The 24,213-nt window shown below is 39.9% G+C and overlaps 1 protein-coding gene across 3 annotated transcripts in view; it reads left to right on the top strand.

Annotated features, from left to right (window-relative positions):
- The window catches only part of CPT1A (carnitine palmitoyltransferase 1A), a 72,245-nt gene that overhangs the window by 37,620 nt on the left and 10,412 nt on the right, over window positions 1-24,213 (top strand). For 2 of the 3 annotated variants that reach the window (XM_054970593.1, XM_054970592.1), the window contains exons 9-17: window positions 2,036-2,123; window positions 7,259-7,454; window positions 13,620-13,808; window positions 14,671-14,776; window positions 15,643-15,759; window positions 16,314-16,478; window positions 17,720-17,854; window positions 21,500-21,652; window positions 23,713-23,817. In XM_054970593.1, the coding sequence (XP_054826568.1) occupies window positions 2,036-2,123; window positions 7,259-7,454; window positions 13,620-13,808; window positions 14,671-14,776; window positions 15,643-15,759; window positions 16,314-16,478; window positions 17,720-17,854; window positions 21,500-21,652; window positions 23,713-23,817 (1,254 nt within the window). Of the gene's footprint in view, window positions 1-2,035; window positions 2,124-2,596; window positions 2,682-7,258; window positions 7,455-13,619; window positions 13,809-14,670; window positions 14,777-15,642; window positions 15,760-16,313; window positions 16,479-17,719; window positions 17,855-21,499; window positions 21,653-23,712; window positions 23,818-24,213 lie in introns of all 3 variants that reach the window. The other variant, XM_054970594.1, reaches the window with a different exon arrangement.

Here is a 24,213-nt window from a genome sequence, read left to right as displayed (position 1 = left end):
GTCATTTTATGCTGGCAGATGGGTACTTCCACTGGTGGCCAAGGGGTGGTTTTTGTCAGTTCCCCCTCACACACACGCATTGTGCCCAGAGCTATTCCTGGACATTCTCTGGACCCAGGGGCAATGTTTGGGTGGCACAGAAGGCTGCAGCATCAGGAGGAGAGGAGGTGGGGAAAGTTCCATTCTACACATGGAGCTTTGCTTGTTGGTTGTGTACAACTCAGTGTATGTGCAAGGCATTATTTACTCACCTTAGTTAAAATTCCTTTCCATAGTGAAAAATATGAGATTAACTCAGGACCAAACTGATGCAAACAAAAATTGGCTCCAAGGCAAGCCAGTGGGGCCACTGTTTTGGCTTCCTTTATTAGACTCTTCTTATTTTCTACTTCTTACTCAAGATGATTTCCTGTCCTTTCCACTGGATACCAGTGAAGGTCCAACACTTTCATTATCAAATCTTTTGATTGCTTTGGAGGGACTCTAGTGAGCTCATGCGCTGCTCTTGATCCCTGCAGTCTACCTGGCACTTTTAATCCTTGCCCTATTTGCACAACAGATATTGAAAATCCTAGGAACACAAATTAAGGAATGGAAATGTCACTTTATATCAGATTGGGCCAATCTAGGAGGGAAGAAATTTCCTGCACTTTTGATTGCATGCTTAAAGCATTGAAGCAGAACTGTGGGGTATTTCTTAGGAGTGACTATTCACTGAAACTTGATATTCTTTTGTTATTAGTTTCCCCCCAAAAGCATTAAACTTCGTTTTGAGACTTGAAGGGATGACGGCTAGATCTAAACAATGAAAATGTGTTTTTAGTTATTTTAGAAGTACAAATGGCTGTTTTGGTATTCTGAAATAAAGTAGTTTCAGGTAGGTAGCCATGTTGGTCTGCTATAGAAGAGCAGGATTTAAGTTCAGTAGCATCTTAGAGCCAAGCTACAGGTGACGCCTTACACAGGTGGGACACTTGTCAGCTTTCCTCAAGTTTTGATGGGAAATCAGTTGCAGCTTAGAAAAAATACACTTGTGTGGGGAATATGCCACCTGATTTAGACTTATGTTGGTATTTCATCACAGTGCATAAAGACACACACATGCAGTGTTTCTGTTTGTTGCTGTGAAATCTTTTGAATAATTGTGTTGTGGTTCAAAATGCTGATTGCTGAAAACGTACTTGTTCACAGACTTCTACCTCTTGAAGTTATATAAATTTCCTCTTCAACAGTGCTCCTGCTAAACCTCAGACTGCCTTTTAGACTTCAGAGGATTTTTTTAAAAATCTGTGAATTTGAAGTAGTAATTGCTGACTAGGAAGGCCACATACCATATATATGGTATATGTGTGCCTTTTGAACTATATCTGAAATTAGATCTTTTGTGGTATTAAATTTCTTTATACCAAACATTCCATTAAAAACCAATTGTTGTGAAAAATTGGGGCATTTTAGGCAGTTGATATTTGTGCACTTCAAAATTTGTATTGATGAATTGGTTGTCTGTTTACAGAACTGATCCTTTACTCTTTCTCTTTCAGTACTTGATTTATGTATTTCTTTGACATTTTTGTGGCCCTGTGTGGGGCTAGGAAGCTGTTGTTCTACATTATCTCTTAAAGGATATTTGAAAATGGAAAAGGGAAAGATTTGGAACAAATTTGGCAGTTTAAGCACAGCCATAGGAATTGTAGATTCTGCTCTAAGAGAGGTCTAGAGGGAAATGCTTTTGACAGCTGGTAGTCTGAAAGCTGCTTCACAACAGTCACAAATCTCCTAGACGGAAGTTGCACATGCTTGTCTGTCTTGTGAACATGCAACAGAATACGTATATGTGATAGTCACAGATGATAAAGTACACGTGAGGTTCATGATGTTTCCCTCTACGTAAGCAATTTCTGAATTGGAAATTTCAGTTTGTGTGAAGTGGCCCCAAACATCTCCAAATCTTCTGTCTAACAAGCATGTGTGTTTTTTTCTCTTCACGTGCTAAATGTATCTGTTAAAAAAAATGAAACACTCATTTATGGCATAGATTCTTCTGATGGGATCCACTGTTCCACTCTGCTCAGCTCAGTGGGAGAGGATGTTTAATACCTCCCGTATTCCAGGAGAAGAAACAGGTAAGAAGGACCAGCTGAAGCCAAAGCATATCAGGGAATCCAAAGAGTGTGAAATCCTTATCAGAATTTCCTCTTGAATATATTAGGCTGTTAACAAATATTCATTTTTTCAGTATATAAATTGAGGAAAATTGAGCGAATTGTGCTTTTGAAGTAAGTAGTATCTACTGAGGAAACTCCAAATCATATTAAAATATGTTTCTTAATACCCAAACACTTCAACTTGTAGTTTGAGACATTTTTCCTGTTCCTTTCCTTTTTTTTAAAAAAAGCTGTTCCTGGGAAATGAATTGCTATCATTTTTGTATTTCTTTTTTGTGTGTGATCATTTCTATCTACATTTCCATTCCTTCAGATCCTCTTGGTTTCCATTGCCTTCATAAATCTTCACGGGAATTCATGTGTTCCATACAGCTTCTTTGTTTTGAAAATTTTGAGTGTGGGGTTTTTTGACTTTCCTTTTTTCCTTTCAGCTTATGATTTACAATACCATCCCAATGTGCTCTTCTCAGTATGAACGTATGTTCAACACTAGTCGTATTCCGGGCACAGAGACAGGTACAGTGTTAGTCCTGTCAATGTATTTGGCCCCTGTTTACATTTTAATTTTCTGTATATGTCACAACAGATTGACCTCAGCCTATAATATTTGCATATTGCTGAGGCTGTATAATTTTTTTTGTAATTGAGAATTCATTGAAATTTTATCATTGTGTGCTGTAAGATCCATTTCTTAAGAGTCATGAACCATTTCAGAGTAATGGCAATTCAGTAGTAAGTGGATTGATGCAAGATATAGTTAATGGTGAAAGCTGACTTCAGGCTTCAAAGTTAGCATTTCTGATCTGTTTTAGGCTGCCAAAGAGGTATTCAAGGCAGAGTACAACATACAAAATAATATAGAATTACCACAGAACAAAAGAAAAATCAATGCAATTGGATTCAAAATATTCTGAAAATCATAAGAACTCAAATATATATATATATATATATATATATATATATATATATATATATATATATATATATATATATATATATATATATGTATGTATGTATGTATGTATGTATGTATGTATGTATGTATGTATAATGTGTGTGTGTATGTGTGTGTGTGTGTGTGTATGTATGTATAATGTGTGTGTGTATGTGTGTGTGTATTTAAAACCATAGTACTAAATACATCCCTACGAAACATAAGATCAAATCAGGATAAAATGTCCTTGATATTGACTGTACCAATCTCACACTGTGAAATCCGCCTTCAGTCTCAGTGAGACAGTCGGACTATAAATAACATAAATAACTAGCTTCAGCCACCACTAAAAGGCTCCTGAAGAGATAGATGTTGACTGGTCACCAAAATATCAACAGAAAATAGCCAGATGGCCCTCTGGTGGAAAAAGATTCCAGAGCATGACACTAGCACAAAGGAGACCTTGTGATTTCATGACCTTGCAAATCCCATTTTTTTATAGCAGTCCATCATCACAGATATAAGATAGGAATGTATAGAAGGATGCAGGTAGATACTTTCCACAAGATGGCTTAAAAACATATATGATGAAAGGTGAGGCAGGTTGTGTGACACCAACCTGAGTTGACAAAACATGTTCTCTAATGAGTGAATTTTCTATTCATAACAATGTATTTATCCATTTCCATAGCAGTTTAGCACTAGGCATCACAATTAGAAGTACAGTGTAGTGCCAGTAGTATTCAGGTTTTCCACTTCAGTATTTCTGAAGCAGAAAAAAGATTCGGAATAAGCAATTTCTGAAGTGGCAAGCCACTTCGAAAATCGCTATTCAGGCTGCTTCGGGTATGAGTAGGAAAGATTCAGCCGTTATTTTCAGGGGGAACCATGCTCCCGGCTTTCCGAGGGCCTGGGAGGGCATTTTCTTTCCAAATCATATCAAACGTGGTGGGGACCTTCTGCTAACTGTCATCTAATGACCCCACAAGTTTCAGAATGATTGGACTTTGGGGGGGGCATGTTATGGCCCCCAAAGGAGGTACCCCCATCTGCCTCCACCCTCCATTATTCCCTATGGGAAAGAACAAGGGTTCTTTCTAGGTGGCTTGGGGTGGCATTTTGCAAGCAAAATGCACCAAATTTCCAGGGGACCTGCTCCTACCTGTCCTCCCATCCCCCCACGTTTCAGGGAGATTGGACTTTGGGGGGACATTTTATGGCCTCCCAAAGAGGGTGCCCCCCAAAGAGAAACCCCCAGTGACTGACTCTCCTACCACTCCTGAAGTCCAGCGGTGAGTCAGTCAGTCACGAGGGAATCCAATTCTTGCAGTCTAGAATCCAGATGGGTCCACCAGAAGGCCAGCCAAATCCCAGACCACCACAGAGAGAGAATCCAGGTAGTCTCTCATATCTCTCTCTAAGCCAGAGGAAAATGGAAGCTTGCTAAAAGGAAACCCTTCAATTTAAATCCTGCAGCTTTTCAAAAAAGGCACTCTCCTTCCAGAGAATCACATTGGTTGGAAGGAGAATGCTGCTGCAGGATTGGACACTCCTAACTCGCTCGCTTCTCTGATCTCCCTCCACCCCTTGTCCTCCTAGTCACCCCTCCTTACCCCTCCCATTCAGGAATATAGGCGGGAATCTCTGAAAGCACTTTCCTAGCTATTTGCAAGCAACTAAGTCACTCACTCCTTCTACCCCTCCCCTCTGGTAAAAAGTGCGGGAAGCTTGAAAGCAGCAGAACTTTGCTGGTTGTTTGCAAATGCAAACAGCCAGCAAAGTGCTATTGCAAATAAAGAGAATGGCTGCTTCCTAGTGAAACTAGCAGAAATGTGTGCAACCTCCCACAGGAAGCATTCAATATAGTTAAGTAATTATTCAACCAGATTTTTATATATAGGTTTCCAATATTTAAAGTACAAGTGCTATAATAAATTTTAGTGCAAGCTTACAAGTGTAAACAACTTATCAGGAAGACAATGAATAAATCACACTATAGCAGTAACAGTCCATGAATAGTCTTGGTCCATAAAGTTGGAACAACCGGGTGAGGTGAAGTTGTTCTACAAAACCTGTCTCCGTTCTTTATTTTCTCCTTTAACCATGTGTTTCAACGTCTCCTCCCGATGCTGACAAAAGCCGCGGGGTAAAAACTGAGCAAGCAGTCCTCTCAGCACCCGATCTGGGGCCGGCTGAAGCACAGATTTTGCACTAGCTTGCACTAGCTATATTGAATGCTTCCTGTGGGAGGTTGCCCACATTTCTGCTAGCAAAGTGCAATTGGCTGCCCCCGAAGCTTTCCGAAGCGACCCAAATCACTTTGGACAGCTTTGCTTCGGTTTTTCCGAATCTGGCCCTGATTTGGAAATACCAAATCTTTATGAATCGGGCCAGATTTGGATATTTTTCCCGAATCTGATTCCCAAATCGCACACTACTAATTAGAAGACTATGATCTTACTCTGCTTTTATATCAGCTCATAGGGTCTTTTTAAAGCCTTGCATGTTATCAGGGATTGCAGCTGCAGAGTAATGGAAAGAAAGTTATGGCTTTCTTCCTTCTTCCAAGGACACATGCATGATAGTGTTAGGCGGTTTTTTCTGCAGAGACTATTTTATTTCTTTTAATGTACATACCCGATACTATATTATTTCAGATTAGCCAGAGGTGGGAGAAACTTAAGATCTTGGAATCAAAGTAGGCAGGGTGCATAAGGTAGAAGGTATACTTGCTGTAGTTTCCTAATGTTATCAAGAAATGCATGGAAATAGCTGGTTGGATCTTTCTTTAGCTGAAAGTAACTGCAAAGTGATGAAAGCATGTGATACAAAGTGAAATGATGGTGAAGAAAAAAACAGATAGGAACAGACTCAAATGGTTCACAGACTTTCTCTGAAATGGACCTTGCAAGAAACCATTTAAGAATTCATACTATGACTGTTTGGAATTAGTCTTCAACGTTTACTTATTTTTTCACCTAATTTTAATTTCATCAAGTGAGTTTACCTTTTGAATATTCCTTCTGTTATCTAAAATCTCTACTAATGCCCTCAATAATAATTCCTTTTTCCTGTCTCATCTCTCTTTAAGCTTTGCTCAGCATGTTAATCTTTGCTAACAAAAAATGATAATTCTTTACATTGAGTTATTATTTGCTGGCTTTACTTTGAAACATTTTTCTCTGTTAACTTGCACATAGTGCTTTTCACTTTAGTAAAAGGTTTAATAACTTGTTTCTGTAGCATGAATGTGTTATTTACATTTCTTGCCTGTAAAAAACAGAATATTATGCTATACAGTTGATTTTATCTTCTGTGATTATGAGTGCTTATCATGCCCCTTGTCAAAACTTCAGAGAAGACTTGGGGGTGGAGAAGGGGGGGGGAGAATTAGCTTCCTCTGTGTGGTAAGTTTTAATGCTCACATGAAATCACTTCCAAACAAATTATTCTCTGTGTAAAAAGAATGCTGTAGTCACATAAAAGGACTGTAACAGTTCAGCCAATAATTTTTTGAATCTTTTCCACAAGAGTTGAAAGGTACTAGTTACTAGGGATACAGACCTTTCTTTGAAGAGAAGCCTATATGTGTACTTCTGAGCCTTCTTTATGTGAAAACTGTCACTGAAGGAGGGGCTTATACAGTTTAGCCACTCAGTTGGACCGACTTAGCTTGATTGTTCTCAGTGGCTGGATTACAGCATTGTATGAGCGGAATAGAAATTTGAAATAAATAAATAAAATAAAAACAACATATTAAAATACAATAAAAATCCATACACATTTAAAACAGGATGGTGGACAGCCTTCACAGGGAGGGTTAAGATTTTATACCCCCCTCCCTTTTTTAAACAGATTTATTTAGATAGCATATGACACACAAACAAGTCGTGAGTACAGATTACAAAAATGGGGCAACTTTATACAGCACAATATCTGAATATTAAATATATTTTTCATGTAAAATTTTTAATTAGGAATGAACAGAATATAGTTACAAGCCTGTGTCTACAAGCCTATGTCTACAAACAAATTCAGATTGGGCAAATGGGTTTTACATGATAAATTATTGATGCAGTTTGCAGTTGTGTATTCCTTAAGTCAAAGTTTTATACCACCAAAAACTTGCTCATTTCCAGACTTTGGGTTGTAATTTTAGATACTATCCTGCACATAAAAGACAGCAAACACATCGTTGTGTATCATAAAGGATGCTACTACAAAGTGTGGCTATACTATGATGGCAGACTATTGACTCCTCGAGAGATTGAGCACCAAATGCAGCGGATTTTAAATGACAACTCAGAGCCCCAGCCTGGTGAAGAGAAGTTAGCGGCACTTACTGCAGGAGATAGGTATGATAATTTTTAATTGCTGCTGTTTTGCATAATTGACAATTTAGACCTTTTCCAACTTTTAAAATAATCTTCTAAACTGGTTTGCGTCTGTATTTTTTGAACAATCTCTTGCTAGTACTATTTATTTGCTTGTGTCAACAGAACTCTTCTGTTATAGTATGTTCTGTATAATCAAGTCCTTCAGAATTCTGGTTTCTTTGAGTTTGTCTTGCAGAATCACAAAAAGAGAAGTCCACAGCCTGAAACATACTGATGACAGGGCTAGCTGATGTCCATGTGATTTTTACTTTCCATAGCATCACACAGCATTACTTCTCAAACCATGGGGGTAGGGTATTATTAGTGCATTTTTGTTCCACCCTTCAAGGAGCTCAGGGCAGTGTATGTATTTCTCCCCTTCTCCATTTTGCCCTCATAACAGTCCTGTAAGGAAGGTTGGGCTGAAAGAGAATGATTTGTGTGAGGTCACAATGTAAGTTTCATGGCAAGCAGGAATCTGAATCAGAAGCCATTTCCCCACGTCTTAAAAATAGTGCCCAACTCATGGAACACTGGCAGCAGCTTTTTTTTTTTAAAGTAAAGATTTTATTTAAAAAGATATAACAATAGAAAGTGCCTAGAAACTTATACATGAACTATATCTGAATTTAATTTAAGCTAATAGAAAGATGTATTCAGAATATATATCAGCACAACTAAATTATATAATACCTCTCATCCCCTCTCCTTAGTTGCTTATACCCGAACTTTAATATCAATAATTTTTAATCAATCATTTCTCCTGTGATTTATCTTTGTAACGTAAAGGTAAAGGTAATCGCCTGTGCAAACACTGAGTCATTACTGACCCATGGGGGGACGTTGCATCCCGATGTTTTCTTGACAGACTTTTTGTTATGGGGTGGTTGGCCATTGCCTTTCCCAGTCATCTACACTTCACCCCCAGGAAACTGGGTACTCATTTTACTGACCTCAGAAGGCTTGGAAGGCTGGCTGAGTCAACCTTGAGCTGGCTACCTGTACCCGGCTTCCACCAGGATTGAACTCAGGTTGTGAGCAAAGCTTAGGCTGCAGTACTGTAGCTTACTGCTCTGCGCCACAGGGCTCCTTCCATCTTTGTAACTTAATTACCTTAATTTAGTTTTAACTTAAGTAATCAAAAAAATCTTTCCATTTTTTCCAGAATTCCACTATTGGTCTATTTTGCACACAGAAAGTTAATTTACCCATTGATGCATCACAGTGGTTAAGTGGTTTGGCTGCAAATCAGTACTCTACTGGTTCGTATCCCACTACTGCCATGAGTTCAGTGGGGGGGGCCTTGGGTAAGCCACTCCTCTCAGCCCCAGCTGTATTGTGGGGATAATAATAACACTAACTTGTTCACCGCTCTAGGTGAGGCACTAATCTGTCTAGAAGAGCGTCATATAAGCGCTATATTATTATTATTATTATTATTATTATTATTATTATTATTATTATATTCGTACATTTTGTCTATCCACTCTGGCATGTCAGGGCATGAATCTGCTCTCCATTTTGCTGCATATAGTACTCTTGCAGCTGTCACCATGTACCGGAAAAGATAGCCCTGTTCTTTCGTAATAGTATTTGGTAAAACGTTTAGTAGCATATTTTTTGGGTTTAACTTGAGCGTGAGAATCTTCTGCATCTCTTCTTGCATCTTTATCCAGTATCTTCGTGTTTTCTTGCATGTCCACCACATATGATAAAATGTTGCATCCGTGCATTGATATTTCCAACACTGTCCACTATAGTCCTTACTAATTTTCGTGATGTCTTTGGGGGTAGTATACCATCTAAAGAACATTTTGTACCAGTTCTCTCTTAACAACTGACTATTTGTAAATTTAATATCTTTAGTCCATAGACTTTCCCATTGATTCATGGGGATGGTGTCTCTTAAGTTTTTCATCAATTTTATCATACAGTTTTTAACTTATTCCATTTCTGAGTGGTATTGCCATAAAATTTTATAAATTTTCCCTAATAAATGCTTCAGGTCACCACTTATTAATAATTTAATTTTTTTTTCTTAGATTGCTGCCTTCTTTGAAAGTTTGTTCTTTGAACCTAGATAGTGTTTGGTGATACATCAACCCTGGAATATTTTCCTCTTGAGCTGCAATTTCTTGCCAAGTTTTCACATTTCTTTGCTTGTCTATCATAGATTCATAGCTGAACTGATCAATTCTATTTCTTGTAGCAGCGTCACAGTGAGCGTTTATTGGCGACATCTGTGGTGAGACTGATGTGCTCAGTCTATTTCTGCATTGAACCCATATTTTAAATAGTCCATCTCTTAGTATATGGACCTCATCCTGCTTTTGAATGGATTTTAGTGATTTCTTAAGCCATAAATAATTATGAACACCCTCTTTAGCGTCAATTTTCTCCAATATGACGTGTCTTCTATTTGGATTTATAATCCAGTCAATTATCCAAACCAATGTTGCTGCATGGCAGAACAGTATAATATTTGGTACTGCCATTCTTCCTCATTTTTTGTCATCCTGTAGTACTTTAAATCTTATTCTTGGTTTCTTCCCTTTCCATATGAAATCATTTATTACTTTCTGCCACTTGTTTAAAATCTTTTGTTCTATATGAATTGGGACCATTTGAAACAGGAAATTCAATTTTGGTAGTATATTCATTTTAACAGCAGAAATTCTTCCTAGCCATGAAATACTCAATTTTTGCCCCGCTTTACACAGCTTCAGTAATTACTGAAGATTAATGAAGCATTGTTGGCAGCTTCTTTGTGCGATTTCTAACATCACCCAGATGCAGGCAGTGATGATTCCTTTTCAGGCACTATTTTCAAAAATAATGCCTGACACTATTTTTATAATATATTAATAATAACATTTGATTTATATACCGTCCTTCAGGATGACTTAACACCCACTCAGAGCATTTTACAAGTATGCCATTATTACCTCCACAACAATAATCACCCTGTGAGGTGGGTGGGGCTGAGAGAGCTCCTGGAAGCTGTGACTGACCCAAGGTCACCCACCTGGCTTCAAGTGGAGGAGTGGGGAATCACGCTGAAAATATTCGGATTTCCTGCTTCGGGTTTACCCGAAGCAGGAAAATCATTCAGAAATACCCAAAATCTGAAGCGGCAAGCCACTTCAGATTCGGGTATCTTAATCAGTTTGGAATGCTATGTAAAGATTCGGAGCATTCCAAAGGGATTCAGGGGGCTGGGTTTTCTCCCAGCAACCCCCCCACTCCCAACCCCCCCACTTAGCCCCCTCCCTGCCACCTGCCAGCTGATAGTTTAGAGGGCCCTGTCCTGCCAAGCAACAGGGCCCTTTAAAAAACCCACAACCCCCAGCCCCCCCACTTACCTTTGCTCTGCTGAGGTGCAGGCTTATGCCTGCATCCCCGCCGCCTCCTTCACCTGCCAGTGTTGGGGCCAAGGAACCTCCTTGGCCCTGACATCGGTGGGCGAACCAAGCACCCGGCAGGGGGGGGCGGGTACAGGCTTATGCCTGCATCCCCGCTGCCTCCTTCGCCCGCCGGTGTCAGGGCCTAGGAAACTCCTCGAACCCGACATCGGCGGGCGAATGGAGCGCCGGTGGGGGTGGGTGCAGACTTATGCCTGCATCCCCGCCACCTCCTTCGCCCACCGCTGATGGGGCCAAGGAGTTTCCTGGCCCCGACAGCAGTGCCGGCACTCAGCTGCTCGTTGGGGAAGCTCCCGACGAGCAGCTGATTCAGGGGTTTAAATGCTCCTTTTCCTGCTGCTCACAGGGAAGCATTACGAATGCTTTGGGAAGCTTTGCTTTGGGATTTCCGAATCGGGGCCAGCATCCCGGAGCTTTCCGGATCAGGTCCAATTTTACCCGAATTGGATTCCTGAAGCGCGCACCCATAGAGTCCTGCGCTCTTAACCACTACACCAAACTGGCTCTCAGCCTTACACTATTTTGCAACTTATGGATGTTGTATATATTGTAATTATTACTGTATGAGAGTCTTCAGTGTTCAAAGCAGCTTGCCAATAATTAGAAACAGTGTAAAATACTTAAAAATACTAGCACATCAAATTGCATTAAAGAAATCAGCCTGGGTAAAGGCAAACAACCTTTATCCAGCATCAACATTTTACAGAGGTCCATTGGCACCTTAAAGACTAGTAACATTTATTTCAGCTTGAGCTTTCATGAATTAGAGCTCACTTCTTCACATACTGTGAAAAGGAAATCATATTCCATATTTTTATAAGGAAAATTACTGAAGTGGGGAGTATGGGGAGAGGTGTTTGGGGCAGAGAGAGTCTTGATGTGAATTCTATCATAAATCTTTTAGGTGTGATTCTCTGGACTGGAATGGATTAGGTATAACAGAAATTTGACACATAATGGATGATGAGAAAAGTCAGAGATTCCAGCCTCTCTTATGGGTGCAGATAACAAATGTATAATTAAGTAGGATAAACTACTACTAATCTTGGCACACTTAATTTCAGCCACCTGAAGGAACCTCCGGTGCCATAGGAACCTCCGGTGCCATAGGAACCTCCCTGACCACTCTTATCTCCAGAGGCCCTGCTTTGGGTGCTTATGTCATCTGAAACTAGACAGGGCATTCTCTGTGGAGGTGCCAAAACTTTGGAACTATCTCCCCAGAGAGATTTGTCTGCTCCCTCTAACACTACCTTCTGCCAGCAGATGAAGACTTTCTGTTTTGTTTGGTGTTCCCTCACTAACTCGTGTTAGCCCTCCTTCCTGCTCGTATGTGTTTTGTGTTTATATCATGTTTTATTTAATTGTTTTAAATATTATATATATATATATATATATATATATATATATATATATATATATATATATATATATATATATATATATATATATATATATAAGTTATATATATTTGTATTTTAAATGCTTTTGAATGTTTGAAATTTTTTAACATTTGCTGTCTTGTGGAATCTAAATTGGGTAGAAAGGTAACACTGAAATGTTGTAAATAAATAAATATATGGGGAGGGTATTCCATAATGAGGCACAACCACAAAAAAGCCTTCTTTCATATGGTTGTGCACCTTATTTCATATAACACCGGCATTCAGAGTAGAGCTCCAAGTAACAACCCCAGCCATTAAAAGGTTCATGAGGAAATAGGTGCTCCTTCAAATATTTTGGTTCATCACTGTGTGGTGCTTTAAATTTTATAATCAACAAGTAGGACATTCACTGAGCAGGTACAGTAATGAACAACAGTTAGGACATTCCATGAAAAACAGATACAATAGGGGATAGTCGCAGAAAAAAAATTAAAACAAGCATAAATTTGAACATAGTGATGAAATCTTTCTGAAACAACTCATAACTAATTTACATGGCATGTTAAGCAACATGCAAACTCCCTAGTGGCACGTATCTGCATCAGCAGACAGTATCCAATAGTGCAGCATATAGTCCCTGTCCCTACCAAAGTATCTCTCTGAGCTATTTATGACACAGCCCTATAATCTGCATCCAGTGTAAAATATTTGGAAGGTGAAATATTTGTTTTGCAACTTATACCACAGTAGTCTTGCTGCTGAATTTTGAAGTAGTTGAAGCTTTCAAAGCATCTTCAAAAGCAGACCTATGTAGAACACATTGCAGTAATCTCCCTGGGATGTTATTAGAACATGGCTGATGGTGGTCATCACCTTTCTTAAGGAGGGGCTGCATCTGGGGAACCAACTGAAACTGATGTAAGATGTAACAGGCCACAGAGGAGTTTTGTAGTATTTGGCTGGGCATTTTTAGTAAAATTTCTAGTGGGAGGGGGGTATATGGATGAAGTAAATTTCAAGAACTGTGTATACAGATTTGTAACCTCTGAGAACCTCTTTAGAAGGTGATTATTGCCACCACTCTGAAATTTCTCTATCTGGTAAGTATTGAGAGCTGGCATTGAGCTCTGAGCTTTATGTTGCCCATAGAGGTTCTGGTTCATCAGAACATACCTTGAAAGTCACTGCCTTGCATTTTTTTCATATTCAGTGTTTGTGGGTTCTACAGCAGTTTTTGCTGTTACTTCATTAGGTACAACTTAATATGCTAGAAAAAAATGAGATTCTTTTTGAGGTTGGTTATACTCACTAACTATGACTTCTGTATATTGTGCTAGAGTTCCTTGGGCTAAGGCTCGCCAGACATATTTTGCCTGTGGAAAGAACAAGCAGTCTTTGGATGCCATTGAAAAGGCAGCTTTCTTTGTGACTATGGATGACACTGTTCAGGGTTACAGGGAAGAGGATCCGGTGGTATCAATGGATGCTTATGCAAAGGCACTTCTGCATGGCAAATGCTATGACAGGTACATTACTGGGTGCATAGAACTATCAGCTCTTAGAACTTATGTACCCAACTTACCTTTTCAGTTAGTAGAGTAACAGATTTGCTATGTATCCTGCAACTTGGATATATCTCTTGCTCTGAGGTTAGAGATAGTGCAGACCACTTGTCTGATTAGTAATGTGTGCATGGATAGCATACATACCAGTTTAGTAAAACCTCACCCTTCTCCTCCCTTGGGAGAACAAGTGATAGTTAGTCTATTATGTAGATATACCAAAACTATAACTCTTGTTGGAAACCAACTTTTTACCAATTATCAACCTTTTTTTTTCTTTTATGTGGCATGTAATGAAACATACCTCTCAATTATAGGCAGCTATATATGACATTAATAACATAACAAGTTTTGATTCTCAGATATTTCATACAATGATCAACCTTGTATGTATTGTCGAAGGCTTTCACGGCCGGAGAACGATGGTTGTTGTGGGTGTTCCGGGCTGTATTGCCGTGGTCTTGGCATTGTAGTTTCTGACGTTTCGCCAGCAGCTGTGGCTGGCATCTTCAGAGGTGTAGCACCAAAAGACAGAGATCTTTGAGAGCTCTCTGTCTTTTGGTGCTACACCTCTGAAGATGCCAGCCACAGCTGCTGGCGAAACGTCAGGAACTACAATGCCAAGACCACGGCAATACAGCCTGGAAAACCCACAACAACCATCAACCTTGTATGCTTGAAATGTCTTTCATTGTTGTGCATTTGCAGCTTTAAAGTGGTAGCGGATTGCTTTAGCATTTGACTTTACATCATTATAAAGTGATTATGCTCAAAGATAAACCCTGAAGTATTCAATGTTGAGTGAGAAACTTTCTCTCTTTCATAGGTGGTTTGACAAGTCATTCACTTTCATAGTGTTCAAGAATGGTAAAATGGGCTTGAATGCTGAACATTCTTGGGCAGATGCTCCAATTGTTGGCCATCTTTGGGAGGTGAGTGTTTGACTGTGACAAACAGAAGTGAACTGACAGACATTGCAGCATAACTGTCTGTTTAAACAAACTGACCAAGCATTTCACTGCTGATTTACTTCTCCAAACGAACTCGTGAGAAAGTAGCTCCTCCTTATTTATGTATTTTTAAAAACCTGTCCATTCTAAATCAGTGAAAGTTCCAGAAGCAATAAACATCCTTCATGGTACTGCTAAAGAGAAATAAAATACTAGAAGATTCAAAGTGTTTGCCTCTACTCATCCCCACCCTGTTCTTGAACTAGTGATAAGAGTATACTGCAGTTAAGTAAGTGAAGAAGTTGGCAAATCAGTCCAGTAAAGCTGAAGATTCCAGTGTTTTTCTATTAAATTTTCTATTCTGAGATTGTTCAACCAGATGCCTAAACATAATACAATAGGGGCTTCTGTAGGATAGAATATACGCCAGATAGTCATTGGGACAATTCACGTGCTTTGCTCAATTATATTCACATTAAAGGTTTTCTTCGGAAAACATGAAGAAAGCATGACCCTAAAAGTTTGACATTTTAACATACTGGTCTTAAATTTGGTATTCTGAGACTTATTATTTCACAGTTTCTGATTAAAAGTACACCTGAATGCAGACTAATACAGAATGCTGAAGGGATAAAAGTAGCCATGTGTTTTTAGCTTAAAGTACAAATAAAGTTTGTGAAATACCAGTTTTAACAAGAGTCTGTTGACATTTTTACATTCTGGATCTGATTCTTAATCTAAAGTATTTTCTGTAGAGTAACACTATTACTTTGGTCAAAGTGCCCTGTTCTAAAACAATATATATACAGTTCTTACAATGTGTGTACCCCCCACTCACTCCTTCACAGAATGTCATGTTTTCTGACTGTCTTGAATTGGGCTACACAGAAGATGGCCATTGCAAAGGAGAAGTCAATTTAGGCATTCCTTTGCCTACCAGGCTGCAGTGGGAAATCCCTGAAGAGGTAAGTACAAAGCCAGCTATGGATCAGAATTATAATTTTCATGTGTCTGAATGAAGAGCATTTCTGCCTGGTTTTTAATGGAGATGCTTGTTCGTCTGACTAGTCATTAGATGTATCCAATTAGGAAGTTTTCTTCATGACATCCGCTACAGAAAAAATGTACTGTGGTTTGGCATGTCATGAACACATGGAAGTGCTATACAAGTACGTGATGATTTCCATTGGGTTGGATTTTACCTGCTTTTAGCCAAAGCAAGAGGGGAAAAGGGGCAGTCTTGCGCAGTTTCCCTCTCTGCTCCACTCCTCTCCTATATAGCATTTTGTCCATTTTGGTTGCTTGGTCCCTGGCACAGCCTTTCAGGGGCTCAAAAGATGCTGCTGGGAGAGGGAGAAAACAGGGAACAATCTATTTCTGTCAGTGGAGAACAAGAAAAATCAACCTGTTATCATCTTCAAAGGCAAAATAACATTGCTAATCAAAATTCCTAACTTTTCATTTTGGTTTTTATTTTGTGCTGCTGTTTGTGTAATATAACATTTATGTTGCTGTTCAGTGCCAAGAAATGATAGAAAGATCCCTGGACATTGCAAGGCCTCTAGCAGATGATGTGGATTTTCATTCTTTTCCTTTTGACACATTTGGAAAAGGATTAATGAAGAGATCAAAAACTAGTCCTGATGCTTTTGTGCAACTTGGACTGCAGCTTGCTCACTACCGGGTAGGTATCATTGGTATTTGCTCATTAAAAAGGTATAGAAAATGTTTTTATTTGGGATCACAGTCAAGCCTTGGGATACCTCTTGGTGTTTCTATTGCAGTGGAAATTGTATTAAGCTCTTAATTATCTGCTGCAAAGGGATTTTGATTTTGTAAATTACTTTATGATTCAAATAAGTACTCAGTACAAAGGTATTCACAGGTGATGTCTTAAGAGTTTTTGTGGAAACGTATTGACTCTGCAAAGCTAAATCTATCCTTACTTAATCCTCTATAAATTTTAAGAAGCATGTGATGCTATTAGCATTATATGTTTTCAAGATGTTTTTATACAGTTCCTTCCTGAAGTTTTCTAAGGAAACATGACGAATGGGTGTGAGCTTTTGTAGGAAACTTATAATAGGGACAAACGAGTGGGAGTCCCGCAAGGAGTTGTAAGAGGCATCTCATTTTTTCTGCCCCCATTATGTTTTCTTTCTCTTCCCTGGCCACCCCCTTAGCCTCTCCCCTTTTCCTGCTTTCTTCTCTCCTTCCCAACCACCTTTGTCTGACCCCATCTTCAACTTTCCCTCTTCTCTCCTGGCAGCCTCTCCCCTATGGTCCAGTTGTGTGGCAGTGGCTGATCCAGACCCAGTTGCATGGTGGGAAGCCTGTAAGGACTTGCTGGGGGTGCTTCACTTTTCCCTGTATCCCCTTCCCTTCATTATTTCTTCTTTCCCTCCTCCCATATGGTTCCATTTCCCTATATCCTTCTCTCCCCCTTAAACTTAGTATCTTTTATCTACCCCCCCCCCATCATCTTTATTAATTATTCTTTTACTTATTTATATATTGCTTTTCTCCACAACGGAGATCCAAAGCAAAAATAATTAAATTGGCCTGACCTAATGTATTGGAATTTCACACACTTTGTCATCTAGGGTAGTACTACAGGAAAGTGGCTCCTACACAGTTCAGTCTCTTTATGTTGTGTAGGCCTGCAATGTTTTCAGTAGGGAGTTGTTGAACACAGTCCAGTGCAAGGAGCATTGAATGTAAATAAAAGATGAATTGGATGCTGAAAATAAAGATCAAAATTCCGTACACAAGTCCCTTTAGTAAAATGTGTCATGAATTTGGCTCATATACTGCCTAAGTTTTTGTGTTGCTTCTCACATAAAAGTAATTCATAGTGTGATATGCATGCATTGTGTTTTGGTTTTCTGACTGCTTCCCTATAAATCTGTGTATTTTTAATTTAAGGATATGGGAAAATTTTGCTTAACTTATGAAGCATCTATGACCCGCCTCTTCCGAGAAGGCAGAACAGAAACAGTACGTTCCTGTACTGTTGAATCATGCAAGTTTGTGCGAGCTATGGATGACCCAGCAGAAAGTGTGAGTTTAGTATGGCAAAAAGTTGTTGCCCTATAAATGCATGCATTTATAATTACTTTTAGCTACTCAATAAAACAATATAAACTCTTCCTTGTTGAACATAGCAGGAGCCGCATTCATGGTGAAATTAATACTGTAGTAAGTTTTTGGAAGAGCTTTCAGTTGTTTTTCCTTATAGGAGCTACAAATATCTAAAAGCATGATCAGAAGTTATTAGGCAGTGTTAAGGTATTAGGAGAAAGTGCACAACTGAACAAGAAGAATATTACCTGAGGCTCTACCCAGTGGTATAATATTCTCCACTTGCTTAAAGTATTGTTCCTGCTACCCCACTGTCTGAAGCTTTCTTTCTCCAGCCACCTTGTTAATAATCTCACCCCCCCACACACACACACACATTGCAAGCAACATATGCACTCTACCTTATTTATGAACCTGGCATTGCACAACATCAGCGTCGAAGGGGGGCTTGTTTTCCTAGCTCCAATACCAGCATGTCTCGGGATGGGATGTAGGTTAGAAAGGCGCTGACGCCTTTCCATATCTCTGTGACCTTCTCATCTTAGACCGGGTCCCACTGCCATAACTTCCTCATCCCCAGAGGACTGGGATCCCTGGCTCCATGCTAGCAAACATCCCTACATATGCCATCATCCTACAACGTTTCACCAGTGGCAAGGAATTATTATTATTATTATTATTTATTCAATTTATATACCGCCCATCCCAGGGGCTCTGGGCGGTGAACAGTTAAAATTGATAAAAACAAAACTAAAATCAATACACATCAGCACTGATCCAACAATATGGTCAGTGCAATAAGAACAGCCACAGAAATTGTTCCACACCATACAGCAATCAATTTATTAATCCAAAGGGCAATTTCTTTGTCCATATCTTAATGGCTCAATTCCCAGTCAATTCAAAACTAGCTCAATAACCCTATCCCCCTCTCAATCTGATTAATCCTCAATTGGTTTAACCACTTAATATTAAAAATTTCCATTTTACAGCAACAAGAATTGTTTTTTAAAAATTTTCTATCTTAAATTTATCAATTTTTCAGGAAAATTTCCATTTAAAGCCACAGATATGAAAAACACCTCTATTTTTAAGGCCACAACTAACAGGGCGGTGCAATCAAGTAATCCTCTAGTTTCTGGGAAACAGTAATTTGATCAGTTCTATTTGATCAGTTCCGCTCCAGTTTGCAAGTATTCCAGAGCCTATTCTCATATTAAGTATTAAATATTAAATAGGCAAGCAGATCCCAAAACCAGCTCTCCAGGTGTTTCAGGGTTTCCGAGCTCTCCAGGTGTTTCAGGGCTTATGTCCAGGCCACCTGATGTAATGTAAGCCTGAGGGGACAGGGATCTTCTGGCTACCTTGATAACATTTACAGGCTCAATCCCTAAGAGTCCGCTCAATCCCCAAGAGTACTCTGGCGTTCTCTGCCTCCAAAACTCTCTCCAGATTGAGAGACACCCTCTGGCACCTCCAGTATCATCCAGGCGCCTCCAAAGTTTTCCAAGGAGTCTCTGAAATGACTCCCTAGGCCTCGGGTATTCCCCAAACAGCCTCGGGATCACTCATCCACCCTCAGCCCTCTCTGAGGGCCTCTGATGTTCTCCAGAGGGCTCCACCCTCAATGCTTCCTCGGAGGCCTCTGACACTCTCCGGAGAGCTCCGACGGGCTCTGCAGTTGTCCCTAGAAAGGTCCATCATCCTCAGTCGTTCTTCAAACACCCTGTAGTTTCAGGACAAACCTAGCCCCCACCTCCAGGCTTCCAGCCAGCTAGCTTGACAATCTTTCACCAGCCAACTCTACAGAGTTGCCCTTCTGGCGTTCCCAGTAGCTGGCTTGCCTTTCTCATACGTGCGCAGAATGGTAAGCTGCAGTACTGCAGTCCAAGCTTTGCTTGTGACCTGAGTTCAGTCCTGGCAGAAGCCGAGTTCAGGTAGCCGGCTCAAGGTTGACTCAGCCTTCCATCCTTCTGAGGTCGGTAAAATGAGTACCTGGTTTCCTGGGGGTAAAGTGTAGATGACTGGGGAAGGCAATGGCAAACCACCCCGTAAAAAGTCTGCCAAGAAAACGTCGTGATGTGACGTCCCCCCATGGGTCAGTAATGACTCAGTGCTTGCATAGTGGACTACCTTTACCTTTTACCTTTTCTCCCTTCCCAGCCTGTCTTCATCAGTTCCCAAACCTCCAGGTACTATTGATTTTAACTGGACAATTGGGTGGCCAACTCAGGATCTGGGTCAGGGTTTGGTCTCAGATTCTCAGAAAAATGCCCTGGTATTTCCACCCAGCTCTCCTCACAAGCCTCAGTAAAAACAACAAATGGCTGGATTAACTCACTCTCCTGTTGCTGGTGGATAGCTGGTCAAAATTTTTTGTTGTTGTTTAGTTATAGTTGTTATTGTTCCATTTGCAGTTTAAAACGCCTCCAATAGTGGATGTTATTTAGTTTTAATTTGTGTTTCAACAGCAGAGCTTACACCGGGACTCCTGCCCGTGCTGCCATCTTGTGTTCTGCCAAGCAGCATGGCAGATGGGTGGGGGGCTGGCAGGGGGGTAAAACATATGCCCTGAGTACATGCTTGTTCAGGATGCAATATTTTTCATTAGTTATAGCTTTGAAAATGCTTCACTTGGAAAGCAGTTTCTTCTTTCCTGTCCTGGGTATGATAATTCTAAGGGATACAGGAAGGAAAAAAAATATAGTGTTCAATCTGTTGCAGGAGTGGAAAGCATAAATTGATCTCCTGCCTTTTCCCTATTGTAACATACTGTATTTGTTCCTATTCCATGTCAGTTTTCTGTCTGTCATTACAAGCTCATGGAATGGAGATTATAGAAGTAGCCATATCACATATGAATCTCTTGAAAATATAAAGTATTAATAAGTTAAATACACTGGGTATTTCTGCTTCTAGAAAGGTACATCTGTGTTTTTCTTCTAGAAATGTATACCAACAGTCATCAGGCTGCTGAAAGGACAAAGTACTTAGTAATGCAAGATATCAACTTAGTAATGAGTTGATATCTTGCATAAATACTGTTATGAGAAGAGCAGTATGCCATTTAACATAACTACCCTTATTCTGATCTACTGTCCTAATCCAAAGTTTAATAGTGACAACTTCTGCTTTGCTCTAATTAGCTATTGCTTCCAGTATTAGCTAGTTATTCTGTGGGAGGTCCACTTCCATGTTTTAAAATAGAAAGACTTCTACAGAAGGGACCTATTTACCATTAAACTAAAATAATTTTAATATGAAGTTGGGTTATTTGAATATAATTGCCAAATCAATATTTTTAATGTGGATTGTGTCCCATCCAGAGATGTAAGTACAGATACTCAGCTGTGCTGTCTTCTGATTTCTGACCTCATGATTCCTTCTATATGCCATCTCATGTGTTTGAAAAGCTTACTATAACACTCCAGGAGTCTAAAAAGCCATTTTGCAGGGTGGTTATAGTGGCAGAATGCTGCAGGTCAGGGAAGGGGGAGGGGAGGGTCTTGGTTTGCATGTCTTAACAGGACTTTTAAGGTTGGAGCTGCTCTGACTGTTTTTGTTGTAGCCTTGGAAGTTGTTGTAATACTATTTTAAAATTGAAATCTTGGGTTTTTTTCTTAGCTTGAAAAGAAGTGTACACTATTCAAGGCTGCTGCTGCTAAACATCAGTTTTTGTACCGTCTTGCCATGACTGGTGCTGGCATCGACCGTCACCTCTTCTGTCTTTATGTGGTGTCTAAGTATCTAGCAGTTGAATCTCCTTTCCTTAAGGAAGTGAGTAATCAAGTAACATGGGTACTAATCAAATAAACAAGTGAGAATTATGTAAGTGGCCAAGAAACAAAATTTCTAGAAATTCTGCAAAATGGAGGGAAATGGAAATTTGGGAGGAAGGTTAAGTTTAAGCAATACTTAATGTTTCATGTTGTTAAAATACTGTATTTTGTAGAATCTAGTAAATATATAAAACAGTACTTGTTAAAAATTAAATTTATAAATTTTAAACAATTACAAATATTACCAAAGCTCAGAGAGCAAGCTGTAAAATGCTGTACTCCTAAGGAACCTAAATCCAGTTTTGAAATTTTTGCCAGTTGGAAAAATCACCTAATGTAGAAACCATCAACACTGTAGTAAATGGAAGGTTTTTATTAGTGGCAGGTGTCACTACAAAAGGGATGTCATGGGAGGTGTGCCAAGTGTGCACACACACGCAAACACAAAACAGGCTGGAGGATGGGAAATATAAACACTCAAAGAGAGCAGAAGATGACCTATGGGGGAAAGGGAGGATAAGACACAGAGAGATTATAACCAAGGGTGGAAGTGAAGGTAACATACACATGCACACACACTATGACAACCGGAGGGGGGGGGGAATAAAACATACGTACACACACACTGAACATTACCTAGGGGAGGGAGGGGAAGATAAACATACATACAAAGATTATGATCCCCAGGGAAGGGATAAAACACACACACAGGCAGCCCAAGGGAGTGGTGAGGCTAGTATTAAGTCACAGTGTCTTCCTGTCCCTGGCAGCTCCCTCGCTGCACCTGAATGGCTGCAAAGGATAGAACGAGGAAGTCTAGCTCTTCTCCTCAAAGGCAGAGCAAGAAGTAAATTGGAGAAGTGCTTGACTTTTACACCCTGCTCTGGCATTTCTCTCCCCCCACTGTTTGGTAGCCACCTGGGAGCAACAGGAAGTCAAACAGTTTTCCATTTATTCCTTACCCAGTTTTGAGAAGTGGTAATCTTCCTCATGATGAGCTTGGATGGCTGTCCCATGCCACACACACACACACACCACCACCACCAGAGAGCTTATCCAGGCACCACCTCTGTTGCTCAGGTGCTCCTGGTCTCCCATATTTCACAACTGATTCATAGATCCTGTTTACAGGAACCTGGATTCTTCTCCACTGAGCAGTGGGGAGGATCCAGGTAAAATGTCTCTTTATTTGTAGGAAGGCAGTCACTGGTACTGCCTTCACAATGGCACTACCTGCTTTGAAGCACATGGTGGGTGCCTGGGGAAATGCCTACAGGCACCATATTGGGGAACCCTGATCTAAGAGATAAACTAGATAACAGGTTAAACATGTAGTTGCCACCCAAAGTACCAGCTGCATGTTCACTCCTGTCCTCTATAACTTTCCTTGAATCCTGAGATGCTGTGGTTTCCTGCATTTGCTCCGCAACATTGGCCCATAAACTGTGTGTGTGTGTGGCAGGGGCGGGGGGGGGGACTAGGGCACACAAGTATGAGAGTATAAATACAATAAATTCTGCTGGACATTATAGAGTGGGGAGCCAGATGAGTTGTTGCTATTTTCAGTAAGAGTTGTGTTTAATTTAGTGTCCATTTTAGCCTTGACTGGCAGGTTTCTTGCCCTGCAAGAGGTCTGATCATGTGAAAATTTAGCTGTAGTGAACTTACTGCCCTTATGAAAATCTAAGTGTGCTGGTGTTCTAGAGTATTTAAATGACTCATACTCTACCAGTCACTATTGATATGCGCCCTACAGTCATTCCAGTGCAAATATAATGCCATCACCATTACTTAGAGAATTACTTTCACTAACAAAACTTCCATATTGCCATGCCTTTTGCTGGAAATTGCAGTGTCAAAAGAAGGCATAATTATTACAGAAGGAAAGGTCTCTTTTCCCCTTCCCCTGTGTAATTTGGTTCTGTGGATTTAATAACTGTTAGAACTGTTCTCTAATTTCAAATTTTAAATACATGTTGCATGTTAAATGTCAAATACATGTTGCAAACAGCTTATAAAAGTGCTACTGTGTTTTCATGTTTCTATTTATTCTGCTAGGTTTTGGCAGAGCCCTGGAGACTTTCAACAAGTCAGACGCCTCAACAACACATTGATCTGAACAAGAATCCTGAAATGGAGTCCAGTGGTGGTGGCTTTGGACCTGTAAGTTGAATGGTTGATGGCACCTGGTTTTGAGAGAGGCTGGCACCACTGTACTGAACACCTGTGCCACTATGTCTGTGTGGTATAATAGTAAAACCACCAACGTAACATTTGGTTTTGTGACAGGCATGGCACAAAATGTTTTCTGATCACTTTATGCTTATATAGTCATGCTTTTCATAAGATTTAATTTTTCATCTTTGAGTAGTAGCTAAGTAAATGAGCTGTGAATTAGTACTATCACAATGTAAACTCACTTCATGACAGAATAGTGATTTGAAACTGACAGTGCAATTTTACGCCCATTGACTTGAATGGCCTTAGACTGGGGTAACTCTTCTTAGGATTGCACTGTGAGTGTAACAGACTATTGTGTGTATTCAGCACACTAAACAT

The sequence above is a fragment of the Eublepharis macularius genome, chromosome 2, assembly GCF_028583425.1.
Source record: "Eublepharis macularius isolate TG4126 chromosome 2, MPM_Emac_v1.0, whole genome shotgun sequence".
In the NCBI taxonomy this organism is placed as follows: Eukaryota; Metazoa; Chordata; class Lepidosauria; order Squamata; family Eublepharidae; genus Eublepharis; species Eublepharis macularius.
This window is presented reverse-complemented; position numbering and strand designations above follow the sequence as displayed.